At 37.5% G+C, this 13,682-nt stretch overlaps 1 protein-coding gene across 2 annotated transcripts in view; it reads left to right on the top strand.

Annotated features, from left to right (window-relative positions):
- Positions 1-13,682, top strand: part of LOC137391815 (H(+)/Cl(-) exchange transporter 7-like) — a 35,620-nt gene that overhangs the window by 17,179 nt on the left and 4,759 nt on the right. The window contains exons 8-15 of one of the 2 annotated variants that reach the window (XM_068078350.1): positions 374-457; positions 4,983-5,141; positions 5,782-5,895; positions 7,218-7,238; positions 8,085-8,206; positions 8,991-9,129; positions 10,365-10,458; positions 11,358-11,588. In XM_068078350.1, the coding sequence (XP_067934451.1) occupies positions 374-457; positions 4,983-5,141; positions 5,782-5,895; positions 7,218-7,238; positions 8,085-8,206; positions 8,991-9,129; positions 10,365-10,458; positions 11,358-11,588 (964 nt within the window). The remainder of the gene's footprint in view (positions 1-373; positions 458-4,982; positions 5,142-5,781; positions 5,896-7,217; positions 7,239-8,084; positions 8,207-8,990; positions 9,130-10,364; positions 10,459-11,357; positions 11,589-13,682) is intronic. The other variant, XM_068078351.1, reaches the window with a different exon arrangement.

Raw genomic sequence — 13,682 nt, 5'->3', positions numbered from 1 at the left:
CACAAGTGTGTCGCCATTGGTTGATGAGGCCATTCAAATGGCACAAAGATGGCATTGAGAATGTTAAAATGAGAGCCACACTGCTGCTTATGTAGGGGTGGGGTGTGTCGCTACCCTACATTATCAGTGTATGGAAACTTGGTATTTGCTATGTCTCAAGCGTAGTAGAACATGCCTTTGCAATTACTGGGTCATGTGGTTGATCATGCATGCCAATTCTGGTTGAGCCAGGATGTTGTTTAATCGATCGATGGACGGCTGTAAGTTCAATTCATGTGCAAGCCTATCCCTCTGTACAGAGGAGCTCTTCACACTTCCCTTCAGTTTCCACTCTTTAGCTTTTGTTTGTTTTGATAAAAGTGACTCATTGTAGGAAGGGCCTATGATTCACTCTGGCGCTGTCATAGCTGCTGGAATCTCTCAAGGGAAGTCTGCCACTTTTAACTTTGACCTGGGTGTAAGCTCCTTCATCTCTTACGTATAAACCAGTATATGGAAGGTGTTGTATATGGATGGTATTATATATGGAAGGCGTTATATATGGATGGTGTTATATATGGATGGTGTTAAATATGGATGGTGTTATATATGGATGGTGTTATATATGGATGGTGTTAAATATGGATGGTGTTATATATGGATGGTGTTATATATGGAAGGTGTTATATATGGATGGTGTTATATATGGAAAGCGTTATATATGGATGGTGTTATATATGGAAGGTGTTATATATGGAAAGCGTTATATATGGATGGTGTTATATATGGATGGTGTTATATATGAACGGTGTTATAATTGGATGGTGTTATATACTTATGGTGATTTATATGGATGGTGTTATATACGGATGGTGTTATATACGGATTATGTTATATACTGATGGTGATTTATATGGATGGTGTTATATACGGATTATTTTATATACGGATGGTGCTATATAAGGATGGTGTTATATATGGATGGTGTTATATACGGATGGTGTTATATACGGATTATGTTATATACGGATGGTGTTATATAAGGATGGTGTTATATAAGGATGGTGTTATATATAGATGGTGTTATATACGGATGGTGTTATATACGGATGGTGTTATATACGGATGGTGCTATATAAGGATGGTGTTATATACGGATGGTGTTAGATACGGATGGTGTTATATACGGATGGTGTTATATACGGATGGTGTTATATACGGATGGTGTTATATATGGATGGTGTTATACAGACGGTTCCCTACTTTCGAACATTCGAGTTACGAACAACCCGTACATACGAACAGGTCTGCGCGTATGTCCGCCGCTAATACCGACGGTATTACCGACGTATTAGCGGCGGAAATAGGCACTACTCAGAAGCCCAATCCAGCATCCACCTTTCTCTGCCCAGTTCGTTGCAGCGCATAAGTGCGTGAACGTATCTCCAGTGCGCAAAGAACTTTTTTATTTTTACTGTACGTATTGTAAAGGAATTTGCCGGCCTTTACTTTATTGGTTACCCTACTAATATAGCACTGAAGCAACTTACGAACAAATTCACCTTACGAACAATCGTTCGGAACGTAACTCGTTCGTAGGTTGGGAACCGTCTGTATACGGATGGTATTATATACGGATGGTGTTATATATGGATGGTGTTATATATGGATGGTGTTATATACGGATGGTGTTATATATGGACGGTGTTATATACGGATGGTATTATATACGGATGGTGTTATATATGGATGGTGTTATATATGGATGGTGTTATATACGGATTATGTTATATACGGATGGTGTTATATATGGATGGTGTTATATACGGATTATGTTATATACGGATGGTGTTATATACGGATGGTGTTATATAAGGATGATGTTATATACGGATGGTATTATATACGGATGGTGTTATATATGGATGGTGTTATATACGGATGGTATTATATACGGATGGTGTTATATACGGATGGTGTTATATATGGATGGTGTTATATACGGATTATGTTATATACGAATGGTGTTATATACGGATGGTGTTATATATGGATGGTGTTATATACGGATGGTGTTATATATGGATGGTGTTATATACGGATTATGTTATATACGGATGGTGTTATATACAGATGGTATTATATACGGATGGTGTTAGATACGGATGGTGTTAGATACGGATGGTGTTATATACAGATGGTGTTATATGTGGATGGTGTTATATACGGATGGTGTTATATACGGATGGTGTTATATATGGACGGTGTTATATTTGGATGGTGCTATATACTGATGGTGATTTATATGGATGGTGTTATATACGGATGGTGTTAAATACGGATGGTGTTATATACGGATGGTGTTATATATGGACGGTGTTATATACGGATGGTGTTATATACGGATGGTGTTATATATGGACGGTGTTATATTTGGATGGTGCTATATACTGATGGTGATTTATATGGATGGTGCTATATACGGATGGTGTTATATACGGATGGTGTTATATACGGATGGTGTTATATATGGACGGTGTTATATTTGGATGGTGCTATATACTGATGGTGATTTATATGGATGGTGTTATATACGGATGGTATTATATACGGATGGTGTTATATATGGACGGTGTTATATTTGGATGGTGCTATATACTGATGGTGATTTATGTGGATGGTGTTATATACGGATGGTGTTAAATACGGATGGTGTTATATACGGATGGTGTTATATATGGACGGTGTTATATTTGGATGGTGCTATATACTGATGGTGATTTATATGGATGGTGTTATATACGGATGGTGTTATATACGGATGGTGTTATATACGGATGGTGTTATATACGGATGGTGTTATATACGGACGGTGTTATATTTGGATGGTGCTATATACTGATGGTGATTTATATGGATGGTGTTATATACGGATGGTGTTATATACGGATGGTGTTATATACGGATGGTGTTATATACGGATGGTGTTATATAAGGATGGTGTTATATACGGATGGTGTTATATACGGATGGTGTTATATACGGATGGTGTTATATAAGGATGGTGTTATATACGGATGGTGTTATATACGGATGGTGTTATATACGGATGGTGTTATATACGGATGGTGTTATATACGGATGGTGTTATATACGGATGGTGTTATATACGGATGGTGTTATATACGGAGGTTGTTATATACGGATGGTGTTATATACGGATGGTGTTATATACGGATGGTGTTATATACGGATGGTGTTATATACGGATGGTGTTATATACGGACGGTGTTATATTTGGATGGTGCTATATACTGATGGTGATTTATATGGATGGTGTTATATACGGATGGTGTTATATACGGATGGTGTTATATACGGATGGTGTTATATACGGATGGTGTTATATAAGGATGGTGTTATATACGGATGGTGTTATATACGGATGGTGTTATATACGGATGGTGTTATATACGGATGGTGTTATATACGGATGGTGTTATATACGGATGGTGTTATATACGGATGGTGTTATATACGGAGGTTGTTATATACGGATGGTGTTATATACGGATGGTGTTATATACGGATGGTGTTATATACGGATGGTGTTATATACGGAGGTTGTTATATACGGAGGTTGTTATATACGGAGGTTGTTATATACGGATGGTGTTATATACGGATGGTGTTATATACGGATGGTGTTATATACGGATGGTGTTATATACGGATGGTGTTATATACGGAGGTTGTTATATACGGAGGTTGTTATATACGGAGGTTGTTATATACGGATGGTGTTATATACGGATGGTGTTATATACGGATGGTGTTATATACGGAGGTTGTTATATACGGAGGTTGTTATATACGGAGGTTGTTATATACGGAGGTTGTTATATACGGAGGTTGTTATATACGGAGGTTGTTATATACGGATGGTGTTATATACGGATGGTGTTATATACGGATGGTGTTATATACGGATGGTGTTATATACGGATGGTGTTATATACGGATGGTGTTATATACGGATGGTGTTATATACGGAGGTTGTTATATACGGATGGTGTTATATACGGATGGTGTTATATACGGATGGTGTTATATACGGAGGTTGTTATATACGGAGGTTGTTATATACAGAGGTTGTTATATACGGAGGTTGTTATATACGGAGGTTGTTATATACGGAGGTTGTTATATACGGATGGTGTTATATACGGATGGTGTTATATACGGATGGTGTTATATACGGAGGTTGTTATATACGGATGGTGTTATATACGGATGGTGTTATATACGGATGGTGTTATATACGGATGGTGTTATACCACTTAATCATGACTCGAAGAGGAAAAAAAACGTTAATACTTGTTTCTTTTGCTTTTAATTGCTTTTCGGTTTTCTATTGAATCTTTCATCAATAGACTAAGCTTAGAGCAAGCTGTAAGCCCTTCCTTGTTGTGTCAGCTGAGCTCTCCTTTTAACCCTCTCTCGAACTAGAGTCCATTTTTATCCTTTTTCAGTTTTTTTGGATTCTAACCATGTGTAGACTCTGTTGGCCGCATGCATATCAACACCCATTCGCTTGTATCTATGTTGGATTCTGATAAATAACTAGATTGCTGGAATAGGTTAATTGTACTTATGTTTTTCAGCATGGTGTTCTTCTCTAGAGTAACTACAGTTCTGTTTCGTGCTTCTGCACTCTTCTTTTACCACCCATTACTTAAAGACTGCAGAAGCACGAAACAGAACTGCAGTGACTCCTGAGAAGAACATCAAGCTGAAAAAACACAAGTACAATTAACCCATTCCAGCACTCTATATATTTATAATATTCTACAGTCCACACATTTCAAAGCATAGAATGCTGTTAACGGTAGGCCTGACTACCTATTCATCATGTTTGAGACTATATATGCTACGTACAGGTTGTGACCTACTTACAATTATATCACATGGAAGACATCTATTTCTCAATACCTGCTCTTTAGGTGCTAGAGTACTTTCGGTCAGACCATGAAAAGAGAGATTTTGTTTCCGGTGGTGCTGCCGCTGGTGTCGCTGCTGCTTTCGGAGCTCCAGTTGGTGGAGTTCTATTTAGTTTGGAAGAAGGTGCAAGTTTTTGGAACCAAGCTTTGACTTGGAGAATTGTAAGTTCATTTTTGACCACGATAATTTATGTCTATGAATATACGGTATAGCTGTGCTAGCTAACAGTTGTATCAGCTGTGCTACCCGTCATTGCCCGGGTATTAAAATCAGTTTATAAACAATGAGAGGTAATGAGAGTTGCTTGCCACTTGCTATTAGCCTGGCACATTGCCAATGAATAATTTGAGTAAGCTTAATAATAAAAGCTGTGAGAGCGAACATAACATTGTGTTGCGTCGTAACGGAGAGCGGTGGTAGCTCACAGTTGTATGCCTATTGACGGTGTATCTCAATGAGTGGCATACTCACTGCTTCCTGAACCATTAAATGCAGTTCTATTACTATAAATCTAGTTGGCTTGTTATGTGGACCAGCAGCTAGCGCAAAGTGCGGCTATCATAGCCTGAGGGCTTCTGAATATGTGACTCGAAAATATTCTTATGGACTGAACATTCACAGTGGAGTTGTCTGCTACTGAAAATAGCTGAATAGTTCAAGTAGTAACCGTACCCTAAATGGCAAATTCATATATAATCTATGGATGAGGCTATTTATTTTTTCTCCTTGACTCTTTTTGTTTTCATCAAAATAATAGCTTCAGTGCCACGTAATTCACAGATCCCTCCTTATTTATTACAGTTGTTTGCCTCTATGACGGCTACATTCACTCTTAATCTTATACTGAGTGCATTCCATGGAGTTCCTTGGAGTCTGTCTTATCCTGGCCTCATCAGCTTTGGGGCCTTTGACCAGGTGTGTTTGCTCTTCTCTTGATGCATTCAAACAAACAGCGCATCCATTAATTGTGTTATATTATTTTCAATGTAGCCACGATGAAACTTCAGCTTGTCTACTTGTGTTCTTAAAATACATTATTAATGCAGTTTTATTTTAACACGCTTAGAAAAAATTGCGTATTCTCAACTCATTGTGAGCCACGTTGTGCGGTGTAGCTTTAGTAGGCTTAGTAGGCTTAGTAGAAAATATCTGTACTGGCTAAGGTTCGTGTGAGCACAAGACATGCTCAGGATGAGGTGGTGCTCAGCACCGATGAGGATTTGTCTGATGGGGAGATAACCATGGTGATAAAAGGTAGAGTCGGTTTCTTCATTTTAACTTTTTCGCCACCACGAGCCACGTAGTACGGAATATTGCATATGGCCAATAGTCGCGTAGTGCAATGCTTTGTACAAAGCGTTTCTGATTAGTGAATAGTTAACTAATTAGCCTATCATATCTGCACTTAAACGAAAGAAAACAGTCATTTGGCTGTGCTGAGCCAATAGAAAACCCGTTTACAAACCACCATGAGCTTAGTTTCGCTGTGCAAAAATGCTATTTTTTTATCACATTTTCTTCATCACAATGACCAGCTGTGTCAGACACGCTACAACTACCGAGGCTTCACAAGTTGTACACCAATGGACTTCTGATGGTTATCTATTGAGTAATAGTAGAAATGACAGTGAATATTTATTTTAGCAGTAATAATAATGGCATAAGCTTTAGTAAAAAGAGTCCAAGCTCATTCTGCAACACATTTGTAGACTTTTTATGGTATCAGCTGATGTAAAGTTTTATTCTTAATAATTTGGTGTCAAAATCTTTTTCATAGACTTTGTGGTTCAAAAGCTGTGACACCTTACATGCGCCATTGTGAAATATTAGGTTTGTGGTTCAAAAGCTGTGACACCTTACATGCGCCATTGTGAAATATTAGGTTTGTGGTTCAAAAGCTGTGACACCTTACATGCGCCATTGTGAAATATTAGGTTTTATCAAATATTTAATTATGTCACAGTAAAAGACTTAATTAAGCGTCAAGAGTTAAAATTATACCAAATTATAAAGCAGTTGCCCACTCTTTTACTCATGAGAAGATGACTTCAATGTATTGTAGACTAATGAAATTTGAGCTTCGCTTGATCTGTCGCATTTCGAATGCATGCGATTTGCTTTTGTGTTTGGTATGTTGAAGAATACCAACATAGATTTCTTGTCTGTGGAGCTATCGGTAATACCGGCATTGAAGCCTCCACTTTTTTATGTAAGACCCATGCCATACATTCATTTAGGGAACACAAGACCTCATTGTGGTAATGGCAGATTAATCACCCACAACCTTCTATACTTCTATTGATCATTCTTGCTAAACTACTTGTACCCTTTTATGCCCATATATAGGTATTGTCTCTATCACATGACCTTTTTGGCTATCTGTTATTAGGATGGTTTGAACGCAATACTTTCTGCACCACTCTATGTATATATAGAAAGGAGCAAAAAGTATCTCAGGCTTGATTTTGCTTTTTATCGCAGTTGCCAAATCAAATGGCGTTTTTTCCTTATCATCCGCTGCAATTATAGATTGGCCTCCCTTGGCCTGCCCTCTGTATTTTTGGCTGTTGAAATGTTGACTACGACACATGTTAGCTGTTGACTGCACTATTGTTCATCTAAGTTGTTGTCACTTATAAATTCAAGATTGTATAGTCACCCTTGATGCAATTGTTGGCAGATACAAGACGACCAGAGCTCCTCTGATGATTTTTCTGCTTGGCCTTGTACTATCCGACGATTTATGCCTTTGATCTTGACTGTCATGGTTAACATTGTGGTGGCCAGTAACAATCTTTTTCTTCATCCTGCAAGCGCAGTTATATAACAATTGCATTATATAACTATTAAATTCTTTACAACTGTGTGTAGATTTTCAAACTTAAAGCTCGCGCTTTCCAGAACCACAGGCTAACCAAAGTCTGCGTCTATTGTCAGGACCACAGATTATTTTTTCAATGTGTCACATGTTCATCTTCAACAACAGAATGCTTTTTGGATCTTTTTGCTAAAAAAGGATTTGCGCTAAGAGAGTTGCAAGTATTGGTTTTTATAGAGTATTCCTCCTCAACTTTGATTGTATTGTGTCAATTGGCTATTTGCAGGATCATTCACTTAACTATAATGGCCTTGAGATACCGATCTTTCTTCTGATGGGATGTTTCGGCGGTTTGACCGGAGGCCTTTTTAACCACATCAATTATAAGCTTTCTATTCACAGAATCAGGTAATTTTGTTGCTCTTTCACTTCATAACTAAATGTTGTTTCACCTCTTTGATAATCTGTTTGCATTAGAAAACCTTCAAGGTGATAAAAATTAGGACTAGATGAGAAGTAACTAACTATACGATGTTTTAATTTCGCCATAGCGATAAATTTAATTTACAAAAGAAATGCGCCAACTTTGGGATTAGCACAATTTTGATTTTTCAGGGAAACATTGTTAAAAAAAGTTCATGGTGTTCTGAATGTTCACGCGTTATATACAGAAAGACTCGATCATAAATAATTAACAAAAACTTGCCTTATATAAAGGGATGTGACACAAAAAGTTTAGCAGCTTTATTCGAGAGCTTCTTTGTTGGATTTATGCTATGACCCGTTATGGATTTGCCTTCCTTGGTTTTCCTCTGCGCTTTTGGCTATAGGAATGTTGACTTTTACACATCTTAGCTGCTGACTTCACTGTAGTTCATATATGTTCATACAGCAAGCAATTGATAAATTGAGCTGTTTTCTTATTTCTAGGACATTTTTTTGCAGAATTTACGACATTTGCATGCAAAAACAAAACCTTGACTAATATGAAAAAATTTAACATGGTTCATAACCTTGTTTGCTTTTGGGAAAATATTATTTTTATACAACTTCTGTGTTGAGCTTTGCTTAATTGCTTACTGTAGTAACACTCGAACATTGAGTCTGTGCTAGAATAGTCGTTACACATTATGTTCGCAGCTTGTCTGGTATATTTTACAACCTCCAATAACCAAGAGCTGATTCTTTGCAGACACATATACCGAAAACGCAACAAAATAATGGAAGCATTGGTTGTTGCCATAGTGACTGCTGCATCAGCCTACCTCCTCATATATCTTAGCCATGACTGCGAATCGCTGGGCAAGGACCCCACAAACCACCCTGTCCAGGTTAGATCTCAGCTAGACATTGTCACTTAACTATATACATGTATATATATATATATTTCTCAAAGTATGTCTGTTTTCTGTTTTTGGTATGTCCAGCTATAGCTATTATTAGAATAGCTGGAGCTGGACAACACTGACTCAACTTCGTTGCGTACTGTCATTAGCGCTTATTAGCAAGCGTACTGGAATTTTCCATTGGTAATGTGCCAGGCCACTTGGCAATGGCCTGCCACTTGCTGGAGAGTTGCCTGCCAACAAGTGGTAGGCAACTCTTATTACTTCTCATACTAGGCATAGTTAGTCATATATAAAAGCTGCGCATTAAATTCATATACATTTGCTGATAGACTGTCAGCAGTTTACCTCCGTTACAATTAAACTTATCATTATGGTCACTTATTGGAGAGGACAACTCTAACAGCTGCCCCGCATATATCAAGTTTATGGTGTATGATTTTCTAGGCATTTTAAACATTATTCTGCTTTCAACTGTAAATACTAACATCTCGTTTTATTTGCAGTAAATTCTGGGTATGCTTTACCATTTTACTTTATAAATTTGGAGCTGTGAATATGCTGAAGGCAATATGAAATTTTTTGCTCATTCTGACGGTTGTTAATTTACGCCGAAAATCTTTTGCTGCCATAGAATCAGTAACTTTGCTGTAAAGGCTAGACCTTTTGTCATAGAACTTAGTTTAAAGTTTTGTGAACTCGACACAAAATTTTGCACAAGAATCAATGCATTTGATAAACAAAAAACCATGTTTAATATTTTTTTAGTTTAGTGAAGCCAGCTGCAAAATAAAATTGCTATCGTTTTTGCATTTTGCCCAAAATTCACACCTCATAATTTAATATAAAAAGATATACGTAATTATCAGAAATATCTGAGGTCCAATGTTGAAGAATCTTCCAATTTGAAATACGTTTATGTCGCTGTTTATATTTTTTTTCATTCATCCTAAACCGAAAATTTAAAAAAATTGGAACTAGCGATTGTATGTTGGAATTGTAAGTGAAAAGAATAACTAACCCAGTATCCTAAAGATATTGTGGCAAAAGTTTGGGTAAATCTGTTAACTGTGTGATCTGTGATCAATGTTTTTGTATAGGTACCAATGCTAGCTGTGTAAAGACTTTCCATAGTGAAAGAGTTAAGAGAATGTTGAATGTAGGAGAAGCTTTTGTTATGTTCTGTTCGGTGTTTGAAAGCTTTGAGTAATATTTTCTAGATGTTTTGCAAAGATGGAGAGTATAATGTGGCAGCCTCGCTCTTTCTTCAGACGCCCGAGGATAGTGTGAGGAGTTTATTCCATGATATCACAGGTGAGTGAACCCTACTCATCGCTAGCTCTTGTAAAACACAACTTCATTGGTCAACTGTTTCGAGAGTTTTAATAGATTTGTCAAAGCATTGAGTCAACTTCGAATTGCCACTGTTCAATTTATTGATGACTGCGATGTTATAATAGCCAATCAGAGCGTGATATTCTTTCTTACTTATAAACACATTCTGAAGCGTTGGTTTATAACACTGACAATGTCTAACCGCTCAGTTCTTCTCAATGAGTAACACATTCACTGGCAAGTTTGCATATCAAGTTTATTATTTGATCTCACATCATTTTAAAGGTTTGACTGGGATGTAAAGTTTAAACACGTTGAATATAGTAGCAGGTCATCCGCTATTATATTCAACTTGCATATATACTGTGTATACGCGCATATAATTTGACCTGTTTGACCTCTGAACGCCTTAAGGCTGGTTCACACTATATCACCGTATGTCAGCGTTTTCCTTTCAGTATTCATCGCTGACATCGTAAATCGGGGGCTGCTAGCATCGACGAAGCAATGCGGATGCATTGGGAAAGTTTTAAGCTGTCAAACTTTTCCGATATTTTGTCGAGCATCAGTGAAAACCTGTACAATGTGAGCTATTTTGGCAATAGTAATTCGCGGATAGCGTGATTTATTTCCATTTATGATAGTTACTGCGGGTAGTATTTCATTCAAGCGGGCGAAAACAAAGAGGTTTCCTTGCAAAAAAATTTAAAAAGAAAAATGAGAACGCTACGTCACGGAGTATTCGCTGATGCGAACGCGGATGAGTTTGTAATAATGTGAACATTGTTATCATCGACGATCACTGAAGTATTGTAGCATCAACGCTGACGTACGGCGACATAGTGTGAACCAGCCTTTAGCTAGCGTCTTATTTACAGGCACCTACCAAGCATTCACTCTTGCCCTGTTCGCTATCCAGTATTTTCTGCTTGCCACCTGGACTTACGGCCTGCAAGTGCCTAGCGGTCTGTTCATTCCCCTGCTACTAACCGGTGCTGCCTGGGGCAGACTCGTTGGCATTGGATTATCTAACGCTCTCAATGACTACGCTACCTGGATGCCAATATATCCAGGAAAGTACGCCCTCATCGGAGCTGCTGCTCAGTTAGGTTGGTAGACCTGAATGAGTTTTAACACATGGAAGTTAGGGCGCTATTTCAAAAACATTTCTCATGCATCTCAGGCAAGCTTTCTACATGACTGTTAGCATGACATTGGCTTCCTTTGGTAATGAATTTTCCAAGGATTGCATTTGCGCCGTTAAAGTTGTGTGACACAAGAATCGTCTAAATATGTTGTGTATTAATACCTTTTATATATTTGGATTGGCCTCCCTTGGGCTGCCCTTTGTGTGATTGTGCTTTTAAATTTCAAATGCGGTGAATTATGCTTTATTTATGCTGCTCACTCATAGAAGCATTTGTAGAAAAAAGTTTTAAAATCCTTTTATTCTAGCTTTCCTAGTTTAACTAGTCATAGGAAAATAAACAAGTCGAGTAAAACCAATCAAATTTTAGAACTTTCAAAAATTGCATTATCAATATAATGTTTTGTATTGATAAGTGGCTACTGGTAATAGACTAAAGTTCTGTAGCGGTGAGTGCCTAAAAATGAGGCTTGGTGATAAAGCACCCGCAATTGTAATGGTCAGAAAGTATGTTTTTTGGGGCTATTATTAGGCTGCTTTATAGTAGATTTGGCCACAGCCATAGAGAATGAAGAGGTAATTTGAATTGCAGAGTTTATTGCTTGTGGTACAGAGTCTAGGTTAACTCACTAGCTAGTTAGTTCCATAGCTGTGGTGACAATATGGTCGTTGCACTGTACTACTGCTCGTTCACAAGCATGGTTGATGATTATAATTGCATTATACGAACAGCGAAGTACTTTTAAATTGCCTAATTCATTTTAGATCTTCCCAAGCTCACTCCTTTGGCTTTCACAAACGAAAAAAAACTAGACTTGACATTTTTAACTTAAAGACTGAACAGCAACAGTAATATTATCGACGTTTTTTTACTTTTTGTAAATTTCACTCGGTTTACAGTTCATAATTACGGCAATTTCACGAGTTAAGGGGAGAGCTCACCTTCAATGTCAATTTACATCAGTTCTTTTCATTTTACTAGGCAGCATTGTCTATTCTGCAAAGGAAAAATATTGCACAACATTTTGTATGTCTAAAGAAAAGTAAAACAAAAATATAATTTTACTATATGTATTAGGAGCGGTGTTTCTGGCTGTCCGTCTGTTCATCGCCAGGGTTCAAGGCTAGGATATAAGATCGCTTTCGACCAAACTAAAACTCGTGACATCCACTTTGGTATATCGACACTCCAACGACTGCACCAATAGATCGCCTTGAAGTATTTTAGAATTATTGCGCAGGTACTTATTTTCTGTGCTTTGTCGACACGCCTGATGATATCTAACGGCGAACTAGATTGTCAAGGTACTAGTATATATGACTGAGAGCCTGACATACGCCGATTTCTCTCTCAAGTACGGCAAGAGATCAATTTTTAGGGCTGTACGAGAATCTAAATCTAACTTCGAATTCTAAAAATCTAAAGCAAATTTGAGAATTTGCACCGACTTGATACTCTACGTTATATGGGATTTTTTACATTATATGAGTGTCTACTTTATATGAGTGTCTACTGTATACTCTTATGCTAGGAGTCCCGTGCACTATGAGAGGTCGTCAGGTGTAATAACTATGTGTACAATTATTCCTCAAATAGGGAAAGTGCTCAAGTGGTGCAGGTGATAGCATGCTTGGCTGAAAAATGGAATCTCTGAGTTTGAGTCTCGTGCGAGGCACTTTTTTGCTAATGCTCTTATCATGGCTTTGAAAAGACAGACGGATGGACAAACACAGCCCTTATTATAGAAAAGATATCATGAGTGGATTATTCTATGTTGGAATATAGTTGTTCCATTTACCAACCTTCTCTGCTAGACATGCAGACTTTGCTACCGTCACTGTCACCTTTAATGAATCTGGGCACTAAAAACTCAAACTAAAATTTTATTGAGTGTGAGACTTGTTGAAGAATGAGATATTTATGGCTCTATAGGTTCGTTGATGCTGAACAGTAAAGTAAGACCTTTAAAGTTAAGATAACTCCAAATCGCTCTTGGGTGCAATGCTGTTCTTTATGTTATAAAGCAAAGTTGACGGGCTCAGTATGTCTTGACCA

The sequence above is a fragment of the Watersipora subatra genome, chromosome 3, assembly GCF_963576615.1.
Source record: "Watersipora subatra chromosome 3, tzWatSuba1.1, whole genome shotgun sequence".
Classification (NCBI taxonomy): domain Eukaryota; kingdom Metazoa; phylum Bryozoa; class Gymnolaemata; order Cheilostomatida; family Watersiporidae; genus Watersipora; species Watersipora subatra.
The sequence above is the reverse complement of the archived record's forward strand: the minus strand, read 5'-3'. Positions and strand labels throughout refer to the sequence as shown.